We start from the raw sequence: 24,300 nt of genomic DNA on the forward strand, positions 1-24,300 counted from the left end.
TTCTCATCTAACTGCAAGGCTTCTCGGGACTGCTTTGGCGCAGAGGATTGTGGGCCATCTGGGCGGCCGGAACACAAAGAACAGAGGAGTAGCGGGCCACTGAGGAAGTTGCCAAAATGATGGTGAGTGGCGTCTTGCGAATCCATCGCCATCCACTGCCATCTGGTTGATGGTTGGCGCTGCCCAGCTAGAGCCTGCTCTGTAGGACCCCCTTCAGTCAACTGCCGCTCACCTTGTCCCAACTCCCGTACGTGGGGGTGATCCTGACCTACCGCGGCTGCTTTCGGCCTGGGCGCGGAACAAGAGCCGTTAGCGATGGCTTTGTGAAGCTCCAGGTCCTGGTTGGGCCGGGGACTACAGATCCCAGGGTACTAGCGGACTGTGAAATCACGTCGCGGACTCCTTTTGCGAGCTTCTCAGTCAGGATTTGTGTGAAATGAGTGTGGGTCGAGCGTGCGTACACTGTCGGCAGCCGAACTGCAAAGCTCGGGCTGGCTGGGGAAGTGCGGAGTATAAAACGTGTGTGCTTCTAGAACGCGCAGAGACTGCCTGAGGACCTTATTTTGCGTCTATTTCAGGATCTTAGTGTGGTTGCTTGCTGCCCTCTTAAGTTGCCCACTGTGACGTGAGTGGAAGCAGACTACGGTTGTTGAATTCACTCACTTGCTCAGACAGTAAATAAATGCACATATAATGCCTTTTGAATATACCAGGCCCAGCCGGTTGCTGAAGATGCAGACTCAGCCAGGAGAATGGGCAAGGCAGATGGGGGGTAGACCCTAGGGTCTGGTGACATTAGGGAGGATTTCCTAGTTAGTTGGCTTCCTAACTGTGGCTCTCGTTTTCAGAGAATTTTGTGTGTGCAAGTGATGTCGATGTTGCCACCTACAGGTTTCTTTGTACTCTTATCGAATGTTAATTCTCCGCTCCTAAGAACCTTGGATGCCTTCCATGGGTCTTCAGCTTCGGTGCTGTCGCCTTGGTCATTACTAAACAGGGCTAGATTCTAAAGAGATGTTTGGTGGTGAAATCCTGTGCATTGGCAGTTCATTTACTAATTTAGGGTTGAGGGATGGTTGAAACTACTGTTTATTTCCGCCTGGCCTTGAACTCACTATGTAGCCCAGAGTGACCTCGAACTCAAAGCTACCCTCCTCCCTCACACTCCGAAGTGCTGGAATTAACAGGCGTGCACCACCACATCTGGCTCATTTTGGTTTAATAATTGCACTCAATATTCTGTTCTGTCCTTCCTTCAGCTTCTCCTTGTCCCAGTAGATTTCAGACTGACATCTATTAGATGTTCCTTTTGCAACCTCCTATTATCTGAATCCGGTTTGAACTCAAGGTAGAAGAAACAGATATCTATCTCCCTTTATACTCTTCTTTCTGTTCTTTTTTAGTTTCTATGGAACATTGCTTATTTTTGTTTGTTCTTTTTTGTTCTGTTGAAACGGTTCGCACTAGTAGTAGGCTGTCCTCAAACTTGTGATCACTGCCTCAGCCTTCTGAGGGCTAGGATTACAGGTGGATGCCATGCCATCACACCAACTAATGTTACCTATTCTTAGTCTGTGCAGAGGCAATGCAATATAGTGTAGCTGTTAAGAGGAAGGGTGAAATAATGACTGTGTAACTCAGCCCTGCCATACACAGCTTTGTGAATTTGACCATATCATCTAATTTCTGGTGATGCCAGATGATGAGATTTTTGGTACCGGGGATCACACTTAAGACCTTGAGCTTGCCAAGCAGGCACTTAGGCCCCTGAGCTAAACCCCCACCCGAACACGGTGAGATTTTGCTCACAGATAATAAAAACAAGGCTGGATCAAGTATTGTACAACTCCTGCACAGAAAGCTTTATTAGGAGGAGGGGGGGAAAGGGGCCTCAGCCAAACCAGGGCTTTGGTTAAAGAGAATGAGCAGTTGGTTGAGAGAGGTTCAGAGAGTGACCAAACTGCTACTCACAAAACAGAGAATAGGAGATTTGTGTTGGTTTTCTGGGGTGGGCTAAAGTCAGGTAATTTACTTTGGCCAGGAGTGTGGTTCCAAAAGATGGGTTTTTTTCATGATGGACATGGACCTCCTGATATTCAATTCTTAGCTAGTCCTAGAACATCCTGCCTTTGTATTTTAATGGGCTAATGGGCAGTCAGTTTTACTCAGAAGTTACTCTTAGAGTTGATATCATTTTGTATAAATGTTTTGACATAATTGGACTGAAAGATTGTTAGTGATTGACCTGCTAAAAAAGTAAAAGTGGGGTAGAAAAAACACACCAGCTTCAGTGGACAAATTGATGTGATATTGTAGTCTTAGACAAAATATTGTTTTCTGTGTGTGTGTGTGTCACGGGAGATGAAAGCCAACTTTCACATTAAGGTAAATCTGCAGACCTTTTTATAAAAAATTTTTTATTGGTACATTTTAGATGTACATAATGATAACATCAGGGAATTTTATCTGTACATGATATATCTTGCTGCTGCTTTAAAATTTATTTTGAGCAGGATCTCCTAAATTGTCTTGGTTGAGCTTGTACTACTGCCTTAGCTTCCCAGAGATACTGAGATTACAGGCATGTGCCACTGACCCTGACTCAAAATATTTCTTAAATGATCAACCTGTTTATCTACAGAGCTAAGTAAAATCTGACTCAGGAGTTAAGACAGCATGGGGGCTGGGGATTTAGCTCAGCGGCATAAGCACCTGCCTTGAAAGCAGGCGGTCCTGAGTTTGATCCCTGGTACCGATTTAAAAAAAAGAAAAAAAAAAGAGTTAAGACAGCAAAAGGGACAGACACAATATAAAGAGAGACGCCATGCCTTTTATCTCAATTTAGTCATCTATCAGGTATCTGTAGGCCCAAGGTAAGAACTGGTGTTCTCAGCAAAAGCAAACACCAACCCCCCCCCCACATACACCTGTTTTTTTTTTTTTTTTTTCAAAATAGGGTCTTACTCTGTAATTGAGGCTGGCCTTGAACTCCTGGTAAACCTCCTCCTGCCTCAGCCTCCTGAGTAGTGGAATTATAGGTGTGCCCCGCTACACCTGGCTAAAAGCAACCTTAATTTTTTTGAGAAGTAACCCAAGCAGCTGGTTGGGGTAAATGTATTTTAACTATGTGATCTCTAAAGTTAGTCACTTTAAGTTGATTTAAGAGCAAGTGCGGCCAGGGATTTAGCTCAGTGGTGTAAGCACCTGCCTGGCAAGCGTGAGGTCATGAATTCGATCCCCAGTACCAAAAAAAAAAAAAAAAACCAAGTGGAGCCAGGTGTAGGGCCACCTTCCTGTAATCCTAGCACTGGGGAAGCTGAGGCAGGAGGATGGCCTTCAGTTCAAGGCCAGCCTGAGCTACACAGTGACTTCTTTTTTTTGTCTTTTTTGTTTTTATCGGTACCAGGGATCGAACTCATGACTGCCTGCTTGCAAGGCAGGCGCTTATGCCGCTGAGCTAAATCTCCAGCCCCTACACAGTGACTTCTAAGCCATACTGAACTACATATCAAGTCGCTGGCTCAAAAAGAAAAAAGAAGATGAAGCTAGAGGGTTTAATTTTTTTTCTTCTTGGCAGCAATTTTCCATTGTATGAAAATATTTTTGTGGTTTTTTTAGTTTCACAACAGGACTGCTGAAATGTGAAGGTTAATAAACTCCCGGGAGTAATACATCATTGCTCGCGAGATTTATTTTGTTGTTTCAGCCGTCTTCTGTCCTGCTACTGTTCTACCATAGTGATCCCTGTTTTACTGATCTCAGTCTTTTAGAGGGAATAGCAGTATTGTTATGTAGAATTAAATGAATTAAACATGTGCCTAGCAAGTAGTAAGCTCTCAGCAGGTGTTAGCTAGGGAGTTGCTTGCCTCCTTTTCTTTCTTTAATTATGTCCTGCTGCCAGGGCTACCAGAAGAGTTTTCATTGACTTTCAGAGAACTGGTAATCAGTGAACCAAAGTTCTCTGTACTGTAGGGAGGGGGTGGGGGAATCACCCATGAACTCCAGACCACCACTCTTGAGTTTACATAAACTGATGCTTGTTGTTCTGTCAGACTGATTCATTTCCCTCCTGGATGTCTCTTTTGGAATGCGAAATCAGGAGTCCTTTATGTTGTTATGCAATTGGCCTCTGATATTCTGGAAAATTTCTCTGTTGGGAAGAGGTAAAAAGATGACCTGAAGCAATCTTGTGACTTTGGCATAGCTTGAACACTATATATGTGTATGTATATATATATATATATATATCTCCAAGCCTTTGTGGTATTAAGCTGTGGGTGCCTTGGCATATATTTATTTTTTTGTTTTTCCATCAGTTTAGGCTGGCCTTGAATTCACAGTGATCCTCTTGCCTCAGCTTCCCAAGTGCTGGCTCAAATCATAGGTAGATAAAGAGGAAGATCAAGCTGAAACTGCAAGGTGTTTCATAATTCCCATGGCAAAGAGCTGAGGAATAAAAATGAGATTGAAAGTAATCTAGGGACAAAAAATATATTCGCCATAGCAGTGCCTACTGCTGGAGAAGTAATGAGAGAATCCATCCTCCTTGGCCCAGCTTGGCATAGGCTAGTTCTGTTGGCTCTTCTCTCCCTGTTGGATCTCTCCTTTTTCCAATTTTCCATCTCAGTGGGTCTCTAAAGCATAGGGAACTTGAGAACTGTGGGGTCAGTTGCTTTGAAATCCTGGCTTTGTATTTAAGAATTTTTAGGAAATTTAGAGCCACCCTGCTACCAGTGTTTAAAAAAAAAAAACCAAGAAACTAGTGCTGTCTTATTATTTCATGGGTTATATCAGGCATTCCCAGGTAACAGTTGAATTTTTTTTTTTTTTTTAGTAGTGGGAATTGAATTTAGGACCTTGCCAGTCAGGTGCTTATGCCACTGAGCTATATCCCTGACCCAACAGTTGAATTTTCAGTATCACAAGTTACTTAATATTTTCTTCATTTTTGGCCAAATACACAAAGTAGTGTTATTATTGTCTTTACTGTTAGGAAGATGGATGATGATTTAATGAAGGTAATAAGCCAGGGGAAATAGAGTTGTGGGATTTCTGTTCCAGATGCCCCTGTTTACCATTACAGAGAAAAGTTGGGAAGAATTCTGGCTTTGGTTTGCTGACCTAGTAGTAACAAAGTGGTTTTGGTAGAACTTGTACATGGAGATACAGATTGGAAGTAGAAGTGAGAATGCATATGTAGAAGCATTGTATTATTATTAGCCAACTGAAGAGGTGAAAGAACTTGTTGAAGGTGTTAGGAAAGGATTTGATTGAAGTGGTTTTATTGTTTGTTTGGGGTTTTTTGGTACTGGAAATGTACTGCTGAGCTATGTCCCTGACTTTTTTTTTTTTTTTTTTTAGTCTTTTGAGACAAAAGTCTCACCATGTAGTCCAGCCTGGCTTCTCTGTAAGCCCGGACTGGCCTTGATCTTCTAGCCTGAGCCTGCTGAGTAGTGGGATTACAGGCGTGCCCTACCATGCCCAGTTTTTTGGGGGTTTTTGGTAATTTTTATTTTAAAGAGGATAAAACCAAGCAAAATAAAACAGAATAAAGCCCATCAAAATAAAACAGTGTAAGTGACACAGGACTTCAAAACAAGATAATAGAAAATCAACAATGGTTATTATAATGCCTCTGGTTATCTTCAGAATAGCTGCGCATACCTTCAGACATGGTAAAATCAAACAAAACAGAACAGAATAGAACCAATAAAAATATAACAGTGAACACAATAAAGGTCTTCAAAGCAAGATAATAAGAAGTCCAAAGTAACCATCATAATATATCTTATCTTTGAAATAGCTACCCCTGCCATCAGATGTAATGAAATCAAACAAGACAAAACAGAATAAAACCCAGCCAAACAAAAATGATAATAGCCAAAACAAGATAATAGGGAATTAACAATGGCTGCCACTCTCAGAAGGAAGGAGATCCCTGTAGATGGTCAGTTTTAGGCTTGCAAAGTCAGTGAAACGCTGAACACTACAAGCACTAAAGTAGTAAGTCAATAGCTGTCATTGCAGCCTGTGTTTCTCTGGATCGGACAGTTGCTTACAGGGGGGACAGGGGTAGAATCTTGGCTCTGTCTCCCAGCTTGAGTGCTGGAAGGGGCTGGCATCTGGTTTTCCCCACAGCGGCCTGTGCATGGCGCTGACTTGCAGGGAAGGCCTGGCTTCTTGTTGGCTTCTTGTTGTCCTTCTCTATAGTCTGCGAATGGCGCTGACTCAGGAAAGGGTTGATGTCTGGTTCTCCTCCCAGCGGCCTGCACATGGCACCCACTCACAGAGAGGGCTTGACTTCTTATTGGCTTTTTGTCCAGCTTGGTTTTTAATTTTGAAGTGTAAGTTTCCATGTAAGGCAGGGATGGACAACAAGAGGTTTGAGGAATGATTTCACAGGAGTAAGAGAAGGTGAGGCCTTTCAGGAGACATGTTTTTTCGTCCTGAAGACCCTAGCAATCAGGCTTTCTGAAGGACCCAAAAGAATGCTATCATCAGACTTGGAACATTCCAGAAAAAGGAAAGAATTTTCCCTTTAGTCCTATACCTGATCCCAGATACAAGGTTATCTGACAAGCGTTCTTTAAAAAAAAAAGAAAAGAATCCAGTGATATGTGATTATTTAGTAAGTATCCTTTTAAAAAATTCTTATTTTTATTGGCACGTTTTATTACATGCCTAATAATTACATCCATTATATATAATGATGTATATAAGACATCTTAATAATTTTTTAAAAATCCCCTTCCCTTCCCCTTCTATCTTTTGGTCCCCATCTCTTTTGTAGAACTTTTTTTTTTTTTTTTTTTTTTTTTTTTTTTTGGTACTGGGTGGGGATTGAACTCATGACTTTGCACTTGTCAGGCAGGCACTTATGCTGCTGAGCTAAATCCTCAGGGCCCAAGACTTTTTTTTTTTTTTTGAGACAGTTTCACCATGCAGTTTAGGCTGGCCTTGAGCTCACTTTGTAGCCCAGACTGGTCTCAAACTTGCAGCAATCCTGCCTCAGCCTTTTGAGTGCTGGGATTACAGGCATATGCCACCACAACTGGCCTGTCTTTTGACAGGTCTTCCTTTTAAAAATTTAATGAGTAATTATTAAATTACTGATAGAATTTTGGCACAGCTAAAAAGATAAGTATGAAATATAAATGACCTTTATTTTAAGAATGTGGGGAGAGACCCCCTGACCCTCCGGAGGCTGGCATTGTCTCGTCTGGCATTGTCTCCGTCAGACACGTGGTGTGGGGACATAAATATAGTTTAGGTTTGGGATGATGCCTAAGAGGCATTAGGGATGCACAGGTAGTCTATTGGTATTCAATTCGCCCCACAAGTAAATTCCTAGGGGCGGGGAACATAGAGCTAAAGATAGAGTCCCTTGGTTCTGCCTCCAAGGCTTTACCGGCTACAGTGTGCCTTCTGGGCCAAAATCCTTTTATTCCTGTCTTTTGATTATTAGGAAAAAGGGCAAAGATTTTCTTTCTTTTACTGCTTCCTGCTGGAAGGGGGCACAGTACTGGGGTTTAGGAGTGTTGACGGGATGAAGGTTGATGCCCATGTAGAAGCTGGTGCCAGGGGTTTTAACCAGGATGACTTTATCACTGGTGAATGCCCATATGTTAGACTGGAAAAACAAAGAGACAAGATGTTATGAGGAGGCAGGCCACTATCATATTTAAGAACCTAGGTGACGTAGAAGGAAAGGTGCCTTTGATTTAGATATGTCATTGTATCAGGACCACATTGAAGTAGAATTCTGAAAAATAAGTGTGGGGTTATGAGAGTTGCTTATTTCCCCATCTGAAAGGGTAAAAGTTAAGAGGGTAGGTAGGTAAGATTTGTGTCTGATATGCATGATGTGGGAGTCTAGGAAATACTGTTGAGAGTCCTGCTGTAAAAAGGATAAGAAATTAGGAACCAAATTGGATAACAAAACATGACAGCCTGAGAGTTGTGGCTGTGAGGCCTTGGTGAGGTGGAGATGAGTGGGCAAAAGGATGGTTAGATCTAAGGCTGGAAGGGCACCACTTAGCCTGAGTGATGTGAAACCAGGATGGCAGTCTAGCAACTTTGACCGCTGTTGTTGAGGTTGCCAAGAAGACCAGGTATGGACCGCTCTAACTTGGTTGTAGTCCTTGGGATGATTTGCTGTAACAGGACTTTAGTAAGTATATCAGCAGTTTCCCTGCTTGTGGGAAAGGCTTCTATCCATCCTGAAAAGGTACAAACAAAGGTGAGAAGATATTTGAGAGTTTTATGGCAGGGCATGTGTGTACAATCTGTCTGCCAGTCCTGACCAGGGGTGTGTCCTTGAAACTGATGGGTAGGAAAGGAAGGGGGTGCCATACATCCCTGAGGAGAGGTCCTAGCACAGAGATAACAGGTGTGAGTAATCTTAAGAATGATAGCTTTTAGAGAAGGGTGTGTGACTATTGGGGCTAAGAGTTTGTATAGGACCTGTGATCCTATATGAAAACAGTTGTGTAAGTCAGTGATGATGTCTAAGACCTGTTGATGTGGGAGAACAATTTTAGATCCCTGAAAAATCCATCCCTGAGTGTTTTGTGTATAACCTGGTTTATGAAGTAGCTGTAGCTGCTGCTCTGGTGAATAATTAGGCTGAAGTAGACTGGGACTAACGGGAGAAGATGAGAAGGGCAGGGCCCTTGTGCAGCTAACTTGGCTTGTGAATCTGCAAAAGCATTGCCTTGAGCAATAGGATCTGTAGAGTTCTGGTGTCCTCTACAATGAATAACTGTTGCCTGCTTTGGGAGTTGGGTTGCCTCTAGAAGTTTAATGATAAGGGGAGCATTAATGATGGGGGTTCCCTGAGAGTTAATAATCTTATCATTACTCCCACTCTTTTTTTTTTTTTTTTTTTTTTTCTTTTTTGAGACGAGGTCTCACTATGCAGTTCAGGCTAGCCTTGAGCTCACTTTTGTAGCCCAGGCTGGTCTTGAACTCTCCACGATCCTGCCACTTCAGCCTCCCAAGTGCTGGGATTACAGGCCTGAGCCACCACGCCCAGCTATTACTCTCACCCTTATGCCTTAGTTTCTTGGGCATCTTTCCAGTCCCTTTTTATGTATTTACATATTTGTCTTGCTTCTTAGCCATTTTCTACAGTGGTTTTTGTTTGATTTTAACATAAATCCTGGTGTGCTACTCCTATTAAAAGCTTTTCCAGGGCTGTCCTTTGTAGGAATAAAATTTCAGTTTCTTCTCCTGGCCAGTTTCAAGTATATACGATCTACCTTCTGCCTGCCTCTTTAGCTTTATTCTGATCTTCCTCTTGCTCACTCCTTTTCAGCTGTATTGGTCAAAGGAGTTGACTTTTTTTTGTTTGTTTGTTTGGGGTTTTGTTTTGTTTTTAATCGGTACTGGGGATCGAACTCATGACCAGGCACTTGCAAAGCAGGCACTTATGCCACTGAGCTAAATCCCTAGCCCAGGAGTTGACTTTTTTTAAGGAATTGCCCAGTTAATATGGTATCAAGCTTATGTCATACAGCTTTTCTGAAATGTGAGTTTCTTACTGCTTGGTGTTAAACTGGGACAGCCCTGTGCTTTCTTATACCTTCCTTACTCAATAACTGAAGTACTCCTAGGGGTGGACAAGGTCAGTGGTCTTCATACTTCTATTGCACTCCACAGTAGGAAACACATTTGTGTCAGCCACTAACACACATATAACTGACAGTAAATGTGTTGAAATAGTACTTTCCCTTACTATGTTCTATTTCACACAAAACTAGACATTGAGAAGTCAGGACGGTGCTTATCTCTGAAAGTTTGGACTTGGATACACAGTGAACGCTAATTTGCCAGTACTGTCCATACTGCTGGTCTTAAGAAGAAAGACTAAAGCAGGCCTTTTGAACAAACTGTCTTCCCAGAATTTCTGAAGCAGGTCTGCAAGCCCTTATATGGTTATTTTTTTTAATTGTACTTAGAATATAGTAAAAATACAACAGAACAAGATAAAGCCAATCGAGACAGTGTAGTGACATTGGTACAGAACTTCAAAGCAGGATACTGGGATAGTAGTAATAGGTACTATAGTATGTCTCATTATCTTCACAATAGTTGTCTAGTCAATTAGGTATAGAGAAATCAAACCAATAACAGACCGTTGTAAAACCATTTGAAGGAGAATATTGAATAGAGCATAACAATCATTACAAAATATAACAATGAAAATAACCTTTGCCTTGAAACAGAACATAGAAGGAAATCCTCCTTATTTGCTATATTGTCTATGGTCATCCTCCCAAGAGATGCTCAGAACTCTCCCTAGTTGCTGACTGGGTGGGGGGGTGAGGGAGATGTTTGATCTCACCCTGTGTGCGGGTAGGCTCACGGGAACAGCTGACTGGTTCTCCTCGAGGCCAGCGCCATGGCACTTAACCAAGGGGAAAGGCAAATAGCCTTCTTGTGCAGCCACCTGAGTCCCAACATCCCGTACATGGTTTTTGACCCTTTTGGGAGCCTAAAGAGAAAGAGAAAAATCTGTGAAATCTGATTGCACATCAGTCACACACAATTCAGAGCCAGCATGAAGGTGGAAACATTACTGTATGAATTAGATGTGTGTCTTGTGAGGCCAGACAGAGGTTTGTTTCTCTACCTGCTTTCCTATACTCCAGCTGAAGACTACTGCTAAGGTTGCTTGCTGGGAATCTCTAGAACAGCACCTCATGCTGTCAGCATCTTGTCTACCATACCAGTGTCCCCTCTGCTTCTCTGAAATTGAGCTGTAACATAGATAAGCAGATATTTTGCTGGCCCTTGAGCAGGGCCTGCTGCTTCCTCCTGAGCTGTGACCTGAACCTTAGCACAGAATAAAAGGTCAGGAGTTGGAAAGACTGTGTTCATGGAGCTGGACATTGGTGAACCCAAGATTTGTTTTTTATATTAGATTGATGCTTCATAAACCATTTTCCTGGTTGACATATCTGCAGGATAGGTTGTGGTCTACTCTCAAACTGGGGCAGTTGGAGGATGGGTGTGGTGGACAGTGGGGACTGTGGTTTAGAAACCTACCCAGACAATTTCTGTTGTGTGCAGTTGGGAGCAATTTTCTTCCCCTTTGCCCCTTGAGTCCCATTGGAATAGGTTTTCAAAATTTTTAAAGTTTTTGTTAGTGCATGTTGTAATAGATGGTTGTTAAAGTCAGTCAATTCCTCTTTCTTTTCTAGCCCACACCAGTTATACTGTTGAAAGAGGGAACTGACAGTTCCCAAGGCATCCCTCAGCTTGTGAGTAACATCAGTGCCTGCCAGGTGATTGCCGAGGCTGTAAGAACCACCCTAGGTCCCCGTGGCATGGACAAGCTTATTGTGGATGGCCGAGGTAAGTCTGTAGGTTCCTTTAGACCTGTCTGCAGGGGACAGGTGTCTGGGAGTGTTTGGGATTAGCAGGTTGGCTCAGAAATTCACTGTAAGGTGTTTCAACAGATTACTCAACCTACAGCAGTGCCAGTGTGTACATTGTCCTGAATGCGAGAGTATTAGCATTTCACTGCTGGAATAAAAATACCTGACATGCACAACTTATAGGAGAAAGGTTTGCTTTTACAGGTTGCGATCCACGTATGGTAAGGTGCCTCGGAGGCAGAAGCAGCATGGTAGAGGAAAGCTGCTGAACTCATTTCTGGAAGCAGAGAGTTTGGGAAGAGCCAGACTGAAAGGGGCCAGAGAATAGATAAAGAGTCTTCAGGTCACACCCTCATGATCTACCCAGAAGTGTTTTAGTCTAGGTATCTCTGAAGCTAGTCAGGCTGACGAGATTAGCCACCACTCTGAGCTGTTTCAGGAATACGTAGGAGAACCTGGGCTCGAGAACCTGCTACCTAGTGGGAAAATGTAGCTTAGAAACATGAAATAGAACCACCTGGAGTTCTCTGTAGTCACATCTATTTCATTAGGCTGCCAAGACGGAGAAAAGTGCCTTTTATTTTTTAGTCTATTAATTGATAAGTGTTAAGAATATACAAGTAGTTATTTGTGTTATTTTAAAGCATTTTTCTGCATCTGGCTTAGTTGTACTAATTGCTGTTCAAAGAAAATCAGGAGCCCTTGGTCTTCAAAAGCTTGTGATTTTAGCTCATTGTGCATAGATCTAACTATAAAATCAGATTAATCTTCTTCCTTTACATTCCTACTGTGACCCTTTGTGCCTCATCTCAATGAAAAGCAGACTCCAAGTCCAGATAGAACCAAATTTTTAAAAGGGACTCCAAATTTTTTTGTTTTTCTCTTAAGGCAAGGCAACAATTTCTAATGATGGGGCCACAATTTTGAAACTTCTTGATGTCGTCCATCCTGCAGCAAAGACTTTAGTGGACATTGCCAAATCCCAAGATGCTGAGGTAGGAAAATCAGTCATATGTATTTAAATGAAGGTTGAAACATATACCTGGTTGCTATTTTATTCTTTAATTTTTTTCATGGCTAAAATTATTGTGTAAGCAATGTATGCCTATAAAAATACTAAAAGTAGTCTTTAAAAAAGTGTACTGTTTTATTTCATGTAAATTTTTTTTTTTTTAACTTTTTTTATCGGTACCAGGGATCGAACTCATGACCACCTGCTTGCAAGGCAGGTGCTTATGCCGCTGAGCTAAATCCCCAGCCTTCAGTCTGTCTTTAAAAAGTCATTTCTAACGCTGAAGTTTTAACATAATAAGCATCAAGAGAGATAGAATTGCTTTTGTTGTACTGCAAAATATTTATATTACAGATATATTTGGAAGTTATATTAAAAGGTTTGTTAAACTGGGCATAATGGTGTGCACTTGTAATCCTAATCATTTTTACCTTGGAAACAGGAGCATCTCAGTATTTGAGGCCCAAACTCCGTAGCAAAATCTGCCTCAAATAAACCAAAGTATTAAACAAAACAAAAACAACAATTTATCCAGACACAGTAGCTTATACAGTAGTATGGCTTATATAGAATTAAGCTTCAGGTCTAGACTCGATGTATTAATATATTCTACAAGGGAAAATATCGTCCTGTCCAGAAATGTGCCAGCTTCAACTCTTCTCTATAGTAGTCCCTCTTTTTCCCCTTATGAATTCTTTACCTCTTTACTTTGTGAATTCTTTACAAAGCACATGAACTGAGGGGTGGGGATTTAGCTCAGCAACACCTGCCTGGGAAGCTCAAGGTCATGCGTTCAATCCCTGGTACCAAAGAAAAAAGAAAAAAAGAAAAGCCACAGACCAAGGACATGAATTAAAAATTCCTTCTCAATGGGCCGTGGATTTGGCTTAGCGGTATAAATGCTTGCTGACAAGCACGAGGTTATGAGTTTGATCCTAGGTACCAAAAAAAAAAATTCCTTCCCAATGAGAGCTTAGCCAATTTTCTTTAAAGTTCTTGTTCTTATCTTCTGTTATCAGAAATAGGGTTTAGATACCATTACAGAAAAGCTTGATCTGAGCAAGATTAGAATTTTATTAATCCTTATTTGATATAATTTGTTTTGTTTTGTTTTTTTGTCCTTTTCCTTTTTATCGGTACCGGGGATCGAACTCACAACTGCCTGCTTGCAAGGCAGGCGCTTATGCCACTGAGCTAAATCCCAAGCCCCATTTGATGTAATTTTTAAAATAATAGAACACTGACTGTTTTGGTAGGATTTGGCTGGAAAGTAGCCTTTTGTAAACTCCTGAACTACTTCATGTCCTTAAAGAGTGTTTATCTTCCTTTTCTTGATATGGTAGTTCTGCCCTGTAAGCATTGTGTTACAAGAATGACAAGGACTATCTGTCATTGTGTTGCCTTGCACATCATAAGGGTCCTCAGTTAACTCACATGAGTGATTTCATATCTTAAGAAAATTCATTTGTCTAAATCAGCCCTCTTTGAAGAATAGGTGTATTGGGGAATTAATTTTGTAACCCAGAACTGTTCATTAAGGTGGTTACATAAGTACTATCACTTTCTATTTATTGAAAAAAACCTGTGTTTCTAGGAAAAGCTTGACACCCATTGAAAGAGTGCCAAGTGTATACAGGTAGATTGCCTAAAAATGGAGTTCTGGAGTTTTGTTTCCTGAACATTAGAAAACATTTTCTGTTATCCTCTTGCAGGTTGGTGATGGTACCACCTCAGTAACCCTGCTGGCTGCAGAATTTCTGAAGCAGGTGAAACCATATGTGGAGGAAGGTTTGCACCCCCAGATCATCATCCGAGCTTTCCGCACAGCCACACAGTTGGTATGAGAGTATGATTACTTGGCCTTGTGCCTGTGCACCTTCACATTTTTCTTAGTGAGGAGAATATCTTTACTGTGGTCTGGAAGGACTGGAACAGGCTTATTTGATCATTTCCTGACTTCCGGACTTCTCCCTAGTAATCTCATTTCCACTGTTTAGTAATTATTTAATTAGATAGATAAAGCCTCTGATTAGAGTCAGGTTGGTAGATTGTGATATATATAAAGTATTTAATAAGTTATAGCTATTTTTTTGTGGGGGTTAAGGGCACGGGGTTGGAGGGCTGTAAGGTGCTAGGGGTGGAAACTAGTACCTCACATATGCTAGGTACATATTCTACCATAAATTATGTTCCTATCTCTATTTTTTTTATTAAGTACTTCACAGCATCTCTTGGAATCTAGCTGTTATTTACCCTCTTACCTTCATTTCATTACCTGGGACAACTCTTTACTATTTGTTTTGGGTGGTAACATTAACATGGGATCATATATGCGGAGTACTTTAGAAAAGATAAATGTAAAATATATTTATAAGTAAAATATCAAGTTCTAGGAGTTGCAGTAGAGGTTTTTGATAAGCCAGAGCTTTGGCCTGATCTTGTGCTATGATTCACTTTCGGTCAGTGTGTTAACTGCACGTGCAGAATTGAATTGTGGAAGTGCACTGATGATGCTTCAGCAGTACATGCCTGCTGTACATATCTAGCTTGGAGAGTTTTTTACATCTTCCTAAGCAGCTATCGGTCCTAGATATGCTATTCTACCCACAGAACAGAAATGTTTAAAATTTGATAGTGAACAGACTAGGGACTAAGAGGTTGAGATCTACTTCCCCAATGTGTCTTTAGCATGTGAGGCTCACTCAAGTTCTGTTCTTGGCAGGCAATTAACAAGATCAAAGAGATTGCTGTAACTGTGAAGAAGCAAGATAAAGTGTAAGTTTGCAGTCAGCTTTGTCAGAACCTTGACTTCCTGTGGCCAGATTGGATGCAGAGAAACATGTTGCAATCCCTGTATGAGTCTACATCTATTTGGCTTTTATCACACCCTTGGCTGTAACCTAGCCTATAGATCACAAGAGAGGCTGTTGAAAGCTATCACATGTGATACATGACTGCAGCCAACATCTGTGACTGATGATCTGTGCTAAAGATACAGAGGGTGATATTGGAGAGCGCTTTTCGTGTCTGGAAGGGAATGACCACTGTGTGGCAGTAGGCTGAGGTAAGAGGATTTGATTTTCAAGACATGATGGGAGTTTCTGCCTTTGTGTCCCAGGGAGCAGAGGAAACTGCTGGAGAAGTGTGCCATGACAGCTCTGAGCTCCAAGCTGATATCCCAGCAGAAAGCCTTCTTTGCTAAGATGGTGGTTGATGCTGTGATGATGCTTGATGATTTGCTGCAGCTTAAAATGATTGGAATCAAGAAGGTACAGGGTGGAGCCCTAGAGGTAAGTTAGTTGTGGTCTACAAAGATAGCTTCTACTTTCAGATAGCTTGATGTGGGAAGAAGGCACATAGTACAGGTGAAGAAAAAATTCACATTGCAGAGAAAGTCAGACTTGAGAGCTGTACTTCCCCATACTGCCACTACAGGTAAGTTTTGTAACCTCTGTATTCAGTAGAATAAGGAATTATACTGGTGGTTGATTTTTCAGAATTTTGCTTCTTCATGTCAGTGTTTGGTGTGGTAAGGATAATTAGAAAAATTACAGTCTCTCAGTTAATAAGTCTGAGAGATATTTTTCAGTTCTAGCGAAACAGTCAGGGTTCCCCTTCTATTCATTTATCTTGGATAGATGAGCATAGTTGAAATTGTGTAAAAGCCTTCCCCTCCTCCCAGAAGTGCCCCATATACTACCCCTATCCCATATATAGGCACTATTATAAGTTTATGGGTATGCATCCTTTCAGAACTGCTGGATTGATGTACAAGCATGTAGATACTGTTTTTTAGACATAAATAATTCCTTATAGTATTTACTGTTCTGTAACAAGCTTTAATCCATTTAATATTATGTTTTAACAGTTGATCCATATTAGTACATGTAGCTCTTAATTCAGAAGTGTCCAGTAAGCTAGCATAGAACTTTGAGTTTGTCCAGTGTCATAACCCTATCTACTCATGACACCTGAGCACCTGAAATGCATTTAATGCAACTAAGGAGCTGTATTTACGTATATTTTTATTTTTTTTAAATTATTTTTTGGTTGTGGGATTGAACCCAGGATACAATAAAACACATCCCCAGCCCATTTTAAATTTTTGAGACAGGATTTTTATCAGTTTTCCAGACTAGCCTCAAACTTGGGATCCTTTTGTCTCCTGAAAAGCTAAGATTACAGGCATGTGCTATGCCCAGCCGTAAATATTTCTTTAATCTGTCTCTTTTATTCATTCCTAGGACTATTGTCACTCTTTCTACAGTCTTGTATTCCCTGAATTCATTTTTCGTGTTACAGGGTGAAGTTTTCCACTTTTACTGCTTTATGCAAAGACTTCTGGGGTTTCACACTGCCTACTGATAAAAGCTAGGCTTTCACCTTAGCTTAGTTTATAACGACACACAACCACCTCTTCCTCTCTGCTTGCTCCTTACTGCCTTGTCTCTGCCCTCTATTTTATATTCTAGCAAATTCAAAAAGACTTTTCATTTCCTATTTCACCTAACACTGACCCCCTCACCTTTTTGGGACACTTCTTTTTTCTGCTTAATTAATTTCTGCTCATATATTACCCTTTTTAGAGCGCTGGATTCAAATGACTCATAACTAGATGTAGATACTGTTCATTGAGAGACTACAATAATATAGATGAGCACTGGTAGAGAACCTAAAGGTCAACAAATTGGTTACTCCTTTCATGGAATGAGAACAGTTTGCTTTTTTGATAAGAAAGAGAGCTGAGATTTGAACCTGTCTTGTGATAGGGTAAAGTCAGTTCCAAGTTCAGCCTTTCTGTTTACACCTGCTGTTTCATCCAGCCTACAGGCAGCTCTATTAATAGAATAAGCTGTAGAAATTCATGTCTGTAGTGATTAATATGTGAAAAATGGTGACCATTGTAAAGAATTTCTGATTTATTTTCATTACTAGGGATTGAACCTAAGACATTCACACTGAGTTATATCCCTAGATTTTTGATTTTTTATTTTGAGACAGGATCTCACTAAGTTGCTTAGTTGCTGAGGTAGGCTTAAACTTGCAATTCAGTTCTTCTGTCTTGGTCTCCCAGAGTTCTGGGATTATAGGAATGTAGCATCACAACTAGCTAGAATTTCTGATTGAGGGGGCTTATTCTTTCTTTTTTAAAGGTAGCAGAGTTTTATTAAAGGTAGAAAAAGAAAGACTGCAGAGTGAGCTTCGGCTAGGTAAAAGTAGGGAAAGTAGTATACCCTACAATGTGAAAGCAGACCACCATGCAAGAGCGAACACAGTGGCCATGTTAGCAGTACTTAATGATTACCTTTATCATGGAGAGTTCACACACACACACACACACACACACACACACACACGGCATCTGGATTTTTTTTATGTCCTCTTTGCTTTCCTTTTAACTCTTACTATCTCTTGGTCCCTTTCCCATTTGCAAAATATCTTAATCTCCCTGTTTCCTGTTATTTTGCTCTTTATTTATACTTTTGAATTTCTCATAAAAGAGAAACCATGTGATATTTAAGCTTACATGTCAAATTTATTTTACTTAGTTCTTAGTTCTGCAGTCTCAAGGTACATTTATTTTCCTAAGGATGACTTTTCCTTAATAGTTCTCCACTGTTTATATATACCACATTTTCTTTTTCCATGTATCTGTTAGACATATAGCCTACTTCTTAAGATTTAGCTGTTATGAATTGTGCTGCCATAAACATGGGTATGCATGTATCACAGTAATATAATGTCTCAACTTTTAACTAATACCAGGAAGGAAAGTAGCTGTGGTGGATGGAATTTCAATACTGATTTCCATATTGGTTGCCCAAGTTTACACTCCCACCAACAATATAGAACAGTTCCCTTCCTTCCTACAGCCTCACCAGCATTTATTATCTGATTTCTTGATGGTGGTCATTCTTTCTGGAATAAGAACTTGCATTTTGCTAATGGCCAGAAATGTCAAACATTTTTTTTTTTTTTTTTTTTTTTTTTTTTTTGGTCTTTTTCGTTTTTATCGGTACCGGGGATCGAACTCACGACGGCCTGCTTTCAAGGCAGGCGCTTATGCCGCTGAGCTAAATCCCCAGCCCCATGTCAAACATTTTTTCATGTATTTATTGACAATTTGTACTTTCTGAGATGTGTCCAGCTTTTGATTGGGTCTTTTCTTGGTAGAGGGAATAATTTTTCTGAATTCTTTATTCCAGATGTTGGCCCTGTATCTGAGGAGTTCCGGCAAAGGTGTTTTCTGATCTCTTAGTTGTCTCTTCACCCTTTTGGTTTTTTTCCTTTGCTGTGCAGAAACTTTTTAATTTAACATAATTACATTTGTTGATTCTTGATTTTATTTCTGTGTAATTGGAATTTTGCTCACAAAGTCTTTGCCTTTGCATATGTCTTCAAAAATTTTACCTATTTTATTTTTCTGCAGAGGATTTCTGGTTCTTCTAGCCCCTTTCTTTGTCTTCTGAAGAAGGAAACCTCTAGGCTATAGCACTTAAGCTGTGTGTGTATGTGTGTGTGTACGTGCGCACGCACTTGTGCATGCAAAGAAAGTAAAAGGAGGAGGACATTACATGGCTTCTGCCTTAACTGTAACCACCTGACTTGGCCTGTCACTCATTGTGAGGATACTGTTATTCATTGGCAGGTGCTTCAGAGGATAGTCCAAGCCAGGATTTACCATTGAGAATGATCTTCCTCAGACTAAAGAGGCAAATAAACCAGGCATAGTGGCACACACCTAAAATCCTACCACTTGGGATGCTGAGGTGGGAGGATCATCATGAGTTGGATGCCAGCCTAAACTTTATAGCAAAGTCCTGTCTTTTTTTTTTTTTTTTTTTTTTTTTTTGAGACAAGGTCTCACTATGTAATTCAGACTGGCCTTGAACTCACTATGTATCGTAGCCCTCAAACAAACAGCAATCCTCCTATCTCAGCTTCCTCAGGTTGAGACAGTGTTGGAATTACAGGCATATGCCATCATGCCTGGCAAGGCCCTATTAAAAGAAAAAAAAAGAAGAACCAAATAATACATTTTATTGTTCTGAATAATTAGCCTGGTATAATTGTAGCACATACCTACAGTCTCAGCACAAGGTGTTTTTGTTTTTTTAATTTATTTTTTTGGTGGTACTTGGGGTTGAACTCAAGACCTCATGCTTGCCAGGCAAGTGCTTATGCCACTGAATAAATCCCTAACCACCATCCTGCTTTTATTTGTTCTGAGGATCAAACTTGTAACCTCACACTTAGGCAGGCGCATGTGCCACTGAGCTAAACCTCGGGCCTAAGGAGTTTTTATTGGTACAAGTTTGCAGTACTTAATGATGACATGCATCATGGGGAATTAATACATCTACATAATACATCCTAATTCTTTCTACATCCCTTTCCCCTCTGCCTATGGCAGGAGGGTCATAAGTGTGAGCCCAACCTGGGAAGTTTAGTGAGACCTTCTCTCAAAATAAAAAGGGCTAGGGATGTAGCTCAGTGTGAACGCCCTGGGTTCGATACTCAGTGCTGCAGAAAAAATTTGATTTGTCCCGAATTTGTCATTATAAGAAGGCTTTGTTACACCAGTGAAATTAAGTTTTTTTTAACTGTTGCAGATTCACAGGATGAATAAGTACTAACTTTTGGAGGCTGGGGAGGGACCATGCTGGAGGCGAAATCCAGGACCTCCTTGTACATGCTTCACAAGCACTCCCAACAGCACTGGCTTGATTTTATTTCATGGTAATAGCAAAACCAATGAACTGTCTGTCTCTTTAACCAGGAGTCTCAGCTGGTGGCCGGTGTGGCATTCAAGAAGACTTTCTCTTACGCTGGGTTTGAAATGCAACCTAAAAAGTATAATAACCCCATGATCGCCTTATTAAATGTTGAACTTGAGCTGAAAGCTGAGAAAGACAATGCTGAAATCAGAGTCCATACAGTGGAGGTAGGCACCATGGCATGGAAATGGCAGCTTTCTGGGCAGGGTTTCTAGTCTTCTTGGCTCTCTCAGTCCTCTGTCTTCCTGTCCCACCTCGGTATTGTGGGCTAAATACTGGGCCCACTATTCTCTACTGTGCTTTTTCTGACCTCAACTTGAGGCAATTTGGATGTGGAAGACCTGTTGAAATATTTAACTATTCTCCCAACCTCAGAATGGAATTGGCAGGAGCTATCTAGCTACACAGCCTGCCTAGAATTTTGATTCCTCTTCTTGGACAGGTGTGGGCTCCTTCCCTTCTTGACTGGGTGGGTCTCCTGCATTTCTGTGCTCCCATCATTATCAAGTTGCCTCTGGAACTAACAGTGGCACCCCGTGCAGGGTGACTTTAGGGAGGGGTTTGTCATTGGGAAGTCCATGGGTGCAGTACTCGAGGAGGCTTGGATTCACGGGGTAGACTGTTTTTCGTATCTGGCAATGCCAGTTCTAGCATAGCTCCATGGCCCAGGGTTACTTTTTGCTTTTGTGTTTAAAAGTATTAGGTGGTGTCTGTTCACCTGAAAGCAACCTTATTCATTTGGATTGAGAAATGGCTATTTTGTTTGCCCTTGTTAATTCCTACATAAATCATTGTTTTATTAGGAGGAGGGTAATATTGTAGCCAACTTCAATGACAAAACACCATCTTTTTCTGGGTCTCTAGGATTATCAGGCAATTGTTGATGCTGAGTGGAACATTCTCTATGACAAGTTAGAGAAGATCTACAATTCTGGAGCCAAAGTTGTTTTATCCAAACTCCCTATTGGGGATGTAGCCACCCAGTACTTTGCTGATAGAGACATGTTCTGTGCCGGGCGGGTACCTGAGGAAGATTTGAAGAGGACAATGATGGTAACGAAATTTTAACGAGCTGCTTCTTAACTTTTGTAGCTCTCCTGGGTTTTGTTCTATCCCTGATGTAGCGTTAACTTTTTTTCCCCCAGGAAGTTCTCTGTTCCCAGTATTTATGTACCTAGCGATACAGCTGCTTTAAAGTTTGTCTTAACTGGCTTCTCAAAGAATCCAGCAGTAAATGCTCTGATTATCCAGTCAACCTCAAGGAGTATTGCTTCTAGCCAGATACTTTCCCTTTCTTGAATATTTCATGAAAGTTGCTTTTAGATCTAAAGTTCTACTTGTAAAGTTTGCCGTTGGCCGTAAAGCATCTTAGTCTTAGGGAAAGAATGTAGGATAAAGTGAAAGGGTCCCTGTCTCCTTTTAACTGGGCCTGCTTACCTTTTATTTATTTTAGTTCTGTCCAGTTTTCTGCAATTCCATCAGGGGGTGGCCTCAGGGTTTTAAGGGACAGGATGGATTTTCCAGTGCACAGGGTTCTCAGGTCCCTAGCACAATCCAGCTTGAAACTGGTTTGAAGAGGGTGACAGGCAGTCAGCTGGCCTTTTCATGAGCCTTCTCTGCTAGATGACCTTGCTGTCCTTCACCTTAGGCCTGTGGAGGTTCGATCCAGACCAGTGTGAATGCTCTATCAGCAGATGTGCTGGGCCGCTGCCAGCTATTTGAAGAAACCCAGATTGGAGGTGAAAGGTGAGTGCATCTGGGCTGCCTATAGACTGAGCTCACACCACCAAACAGCCGTCTCCCATCTCCTGAGTGTGGTGTAGAGCTTGCACTGTTCTTTGTTGATATGTTGCCTTTTCAGGTACATAGAGTGTTAGAGGAAAGCAGAAGATCTAGTTAGGTCTTAAGTCTGACTCCATAATCACATCTTGAAGAAAATGTCTTTGAGGTTGGGTTTGGGTCACCTGGATGAAGAATAGAAGAACAGCTGCTGAGTGTTTGGAGGGCTTGGCAGAGAGAAAAACAGCAAAATGACAGCAGAAAGGCATTCACACAGGTATGATTTTATCCTGGGCGTAGGTACAATTTCTTCACTGGTTGCCCCAAGGCCAAGACTTGCACCTTCATCCTCCGTGGCGGTGCTGAGCAGTTTATGGAGGAGACAGAGCGGTCTCTGCATGACGCCATCATGATCGTCAGACGGGCCATCAAGGTATAGGCTGATGGCCTCCTGCCTGCACAGCCCATTCTATCTTCCTAGCTGATTAGACCCTGAACTTTGTGTGTTGATTCCTTCCCTGTATAGTTTGTCCTATTGTGGGTGACTTGGGGGGGACCTGATTTTTCCCACAAATTGTAGAAAAACTGAACTTCAGTCTGAAAAATGAGTCATGCTGTCTTATAGGCCAAGACTTATTCTTGTTAGTAAATTGTGGACTTGACTATCCTGGTGATTATGCCAGTGTCTTCAGGCTACATGTGACCTTAATGGTAATATTATGGTTCACCAGGTTGAAGTTGGGATGTGCTAGGAAAAGCCATGTCTGATCTTTTGGGGCTTGAATTGGGGGAGGGAATGAGGCACTGTCTTTTTCTGGGAGGATCTGCTGAGTGGCTCAGCTTGGACTTGCACCAGCCAGCACCTCTTGCATTGAAAGATGTTCTGGTTTCTATAGAATGATTCAGTGGTGGCTGGTGGTGGGGCCATCGAGATGGAGCTCTCTAAGTACCTGCGGGATTACTCAAGGACTATCCCAGGAAAACAGCAGCTACTGATTGGAGCATATGCCAAGGCCTTGGAGATTATCCCACGTCAGCTATGTGACAATGCTGGCTTTGATGCCACAAACATCTTGAACAAACTGCGGGCTCGGCATGCCCAGGTAGGTGCCTCCTCTTGTCACAGTCCAGGGATTGGGTAGATGGGGCTAGAGTCTCAGGCAAGATGTGCACATTATCCCAGGTGACTGGCTGGAACAAAATTCAGTACAACTGGGTAACTGCCTTCTGGGTGGTAAGACGACAGCTATGGTGTCAGCACTGGAAATAGCAGCTCTTGGGAGAGACGCAGAGCTCTTATGTGATCATGTCACATAAGTTACTCTCTTCCAACCCTGGACATGCTGATCACATAAGAGCTCTGCGTCTTTATGTGCGAAGAGATTCCTGTATGATGCTACAGGAAGATGCTGTCTTCCGCAGGGAACTGTGTCATGTTTGTGGAGCCTAAGGATTCCTGACAATTCCAAGTGTTTGGAGAAAAGAAGTTTGGGAGCAGTTTCCTACTGACCTTCTCTTTTCTTGCGCTTTCAGGGGGGCATGTGGTATGGGGTGGACATCAACAATGAGGACATTACTGACAACTTTGAAGCCTTTGTGTGGGAGCCAGCTATGGTGCGGATCAATGCCCTCACAGCAGCCTCTGAGGCTGCATGCCTTATCGTGTCTGTGGATGAGACCATCAAGAACCCTCGCTCCACTGTGGATGCTCCTCCAGCAGCTGGCCGGGGCAGGGGCCGGGGCCGCCTTCCTTGAGAGATCTTACCCATCACACTGGCTGGCAGCTGGCTGCAGGTGTGCTTGCCCTTCCTGTCTTGGTTCATTGGTGTTATGAAGTGGTAGTAACTGGTCTGCTCTGTTCTCACTGGAGGTTACTTAAATAAAGTTTAAGACTTAGACTTAATTTTGTAAATTATTTCGGCACCATAGTTGCATTTGTGACTTTAAGACTCCGTGCACCACCCAGCAGGTAGAGAAGAGAATTCTCTGTTGGCTGGAGTGAGTTCTACTAGAGTTCCTCTGTCTGGACGTTCCACTGTGGTTATATTCTTTATTTCAGAAGTGGCTAGCGTATATGGAGTTGCTTTTCTTCTGGCATTTTACTTAGCTCTGCCTCCCAGAGGTTCCTTGGTATGAGATGTCACATTACTTTGTCTGCTTCTTCCATGTTCACATTGTCTTGGCTCAAGAGTTTTTTCCCTCAGACCTAAAATCTTGAAGTTGAGAGTTTGGTGTGGAATGTTTTGGGAAGATTATATCCTCTCAGTTCTGGTGACCTCTTGAAGACATTGCAAAGGGAGCTGAAAGAGCATCTAACCAATCTTCCCTGTCCAGACACCAATGACTTTGT

The 24,300-nt window shown here is 41.7% G+C and overlaps 1 protein-coding gene across 1 annotated transcript; it reads left to right on the forward strand.

The window, feature by feature from the left end:
• On the forward strand, nucleotides 1-23,848 carry Cct7 (chaperonin containing TCP1 subunit 7). Its single transcript, XM_003468995.5, has 12 exons — nucleotides 1-122; nucleotides 11,205-11,358; nucleotides 12,270-12,376; nucleotides 14,106-14,231; nucleotides 15,116-15,168; nucleotides 15,512-15,683; nucleotides 20,174-20,338; nucleotides 21,036-21,224; nucleotides 21,820-21,917; nucleotides 22,251-22,383; nucleotides 22,847-23,053; nucleotides 23,484-23,848. The coding sequence occupies exons 1-12, from the start codon at nucleotides 117-119 to the stop codon at nucleotides 23,703-23,705; spliced, it is 1,632 nt and encodes a 543-aa protein (XP_003469043.1). The 5' UTR covers nucleotides 1-116; the 3' UTR covers nucleotides 23,706-23,848.
• Nucleotides 23,849-24,300: the final 452 nt, after the last annotated feature.

Source organism: Cavia porcellus, unplaced genomic scaffold (genome assembly GCF_034190915.1).
Source record: "Cavia porcellus strain 051 isolate PalLab524CR breed Dunkin Hartley unplaced genomic scaffold, mCavPor4.1 scaffold_18, whole genome shotgun sequence".
Taxonomy (NCBI): domain Eukaryota; kingdom Metazoa; phylum Chordata; class Mammalia; order Rodentia; family Caviidae; genus Cavia; species Cavia porcellus.

Excerpts from the sequence above, each read along its gene's own strand:
- Cct7 (XM_003468995.5), top strand. Across the intron at positions 12,377-14,105 it reads CCAAATCCCAAGATGCTGAG|GTTGGTGATGGTACCACCTC; the intron begins GTAGGAAAATCA and ends ATCCTCTTGCAG. Across the intron at positions 22,384-22,846 it reads TCGTCAGACGGGCCATCAAG|AATGATTCAGTGGTGGCTGG; the intron begins GTATAGGCTGAT and ends TGGTTTCTATAG.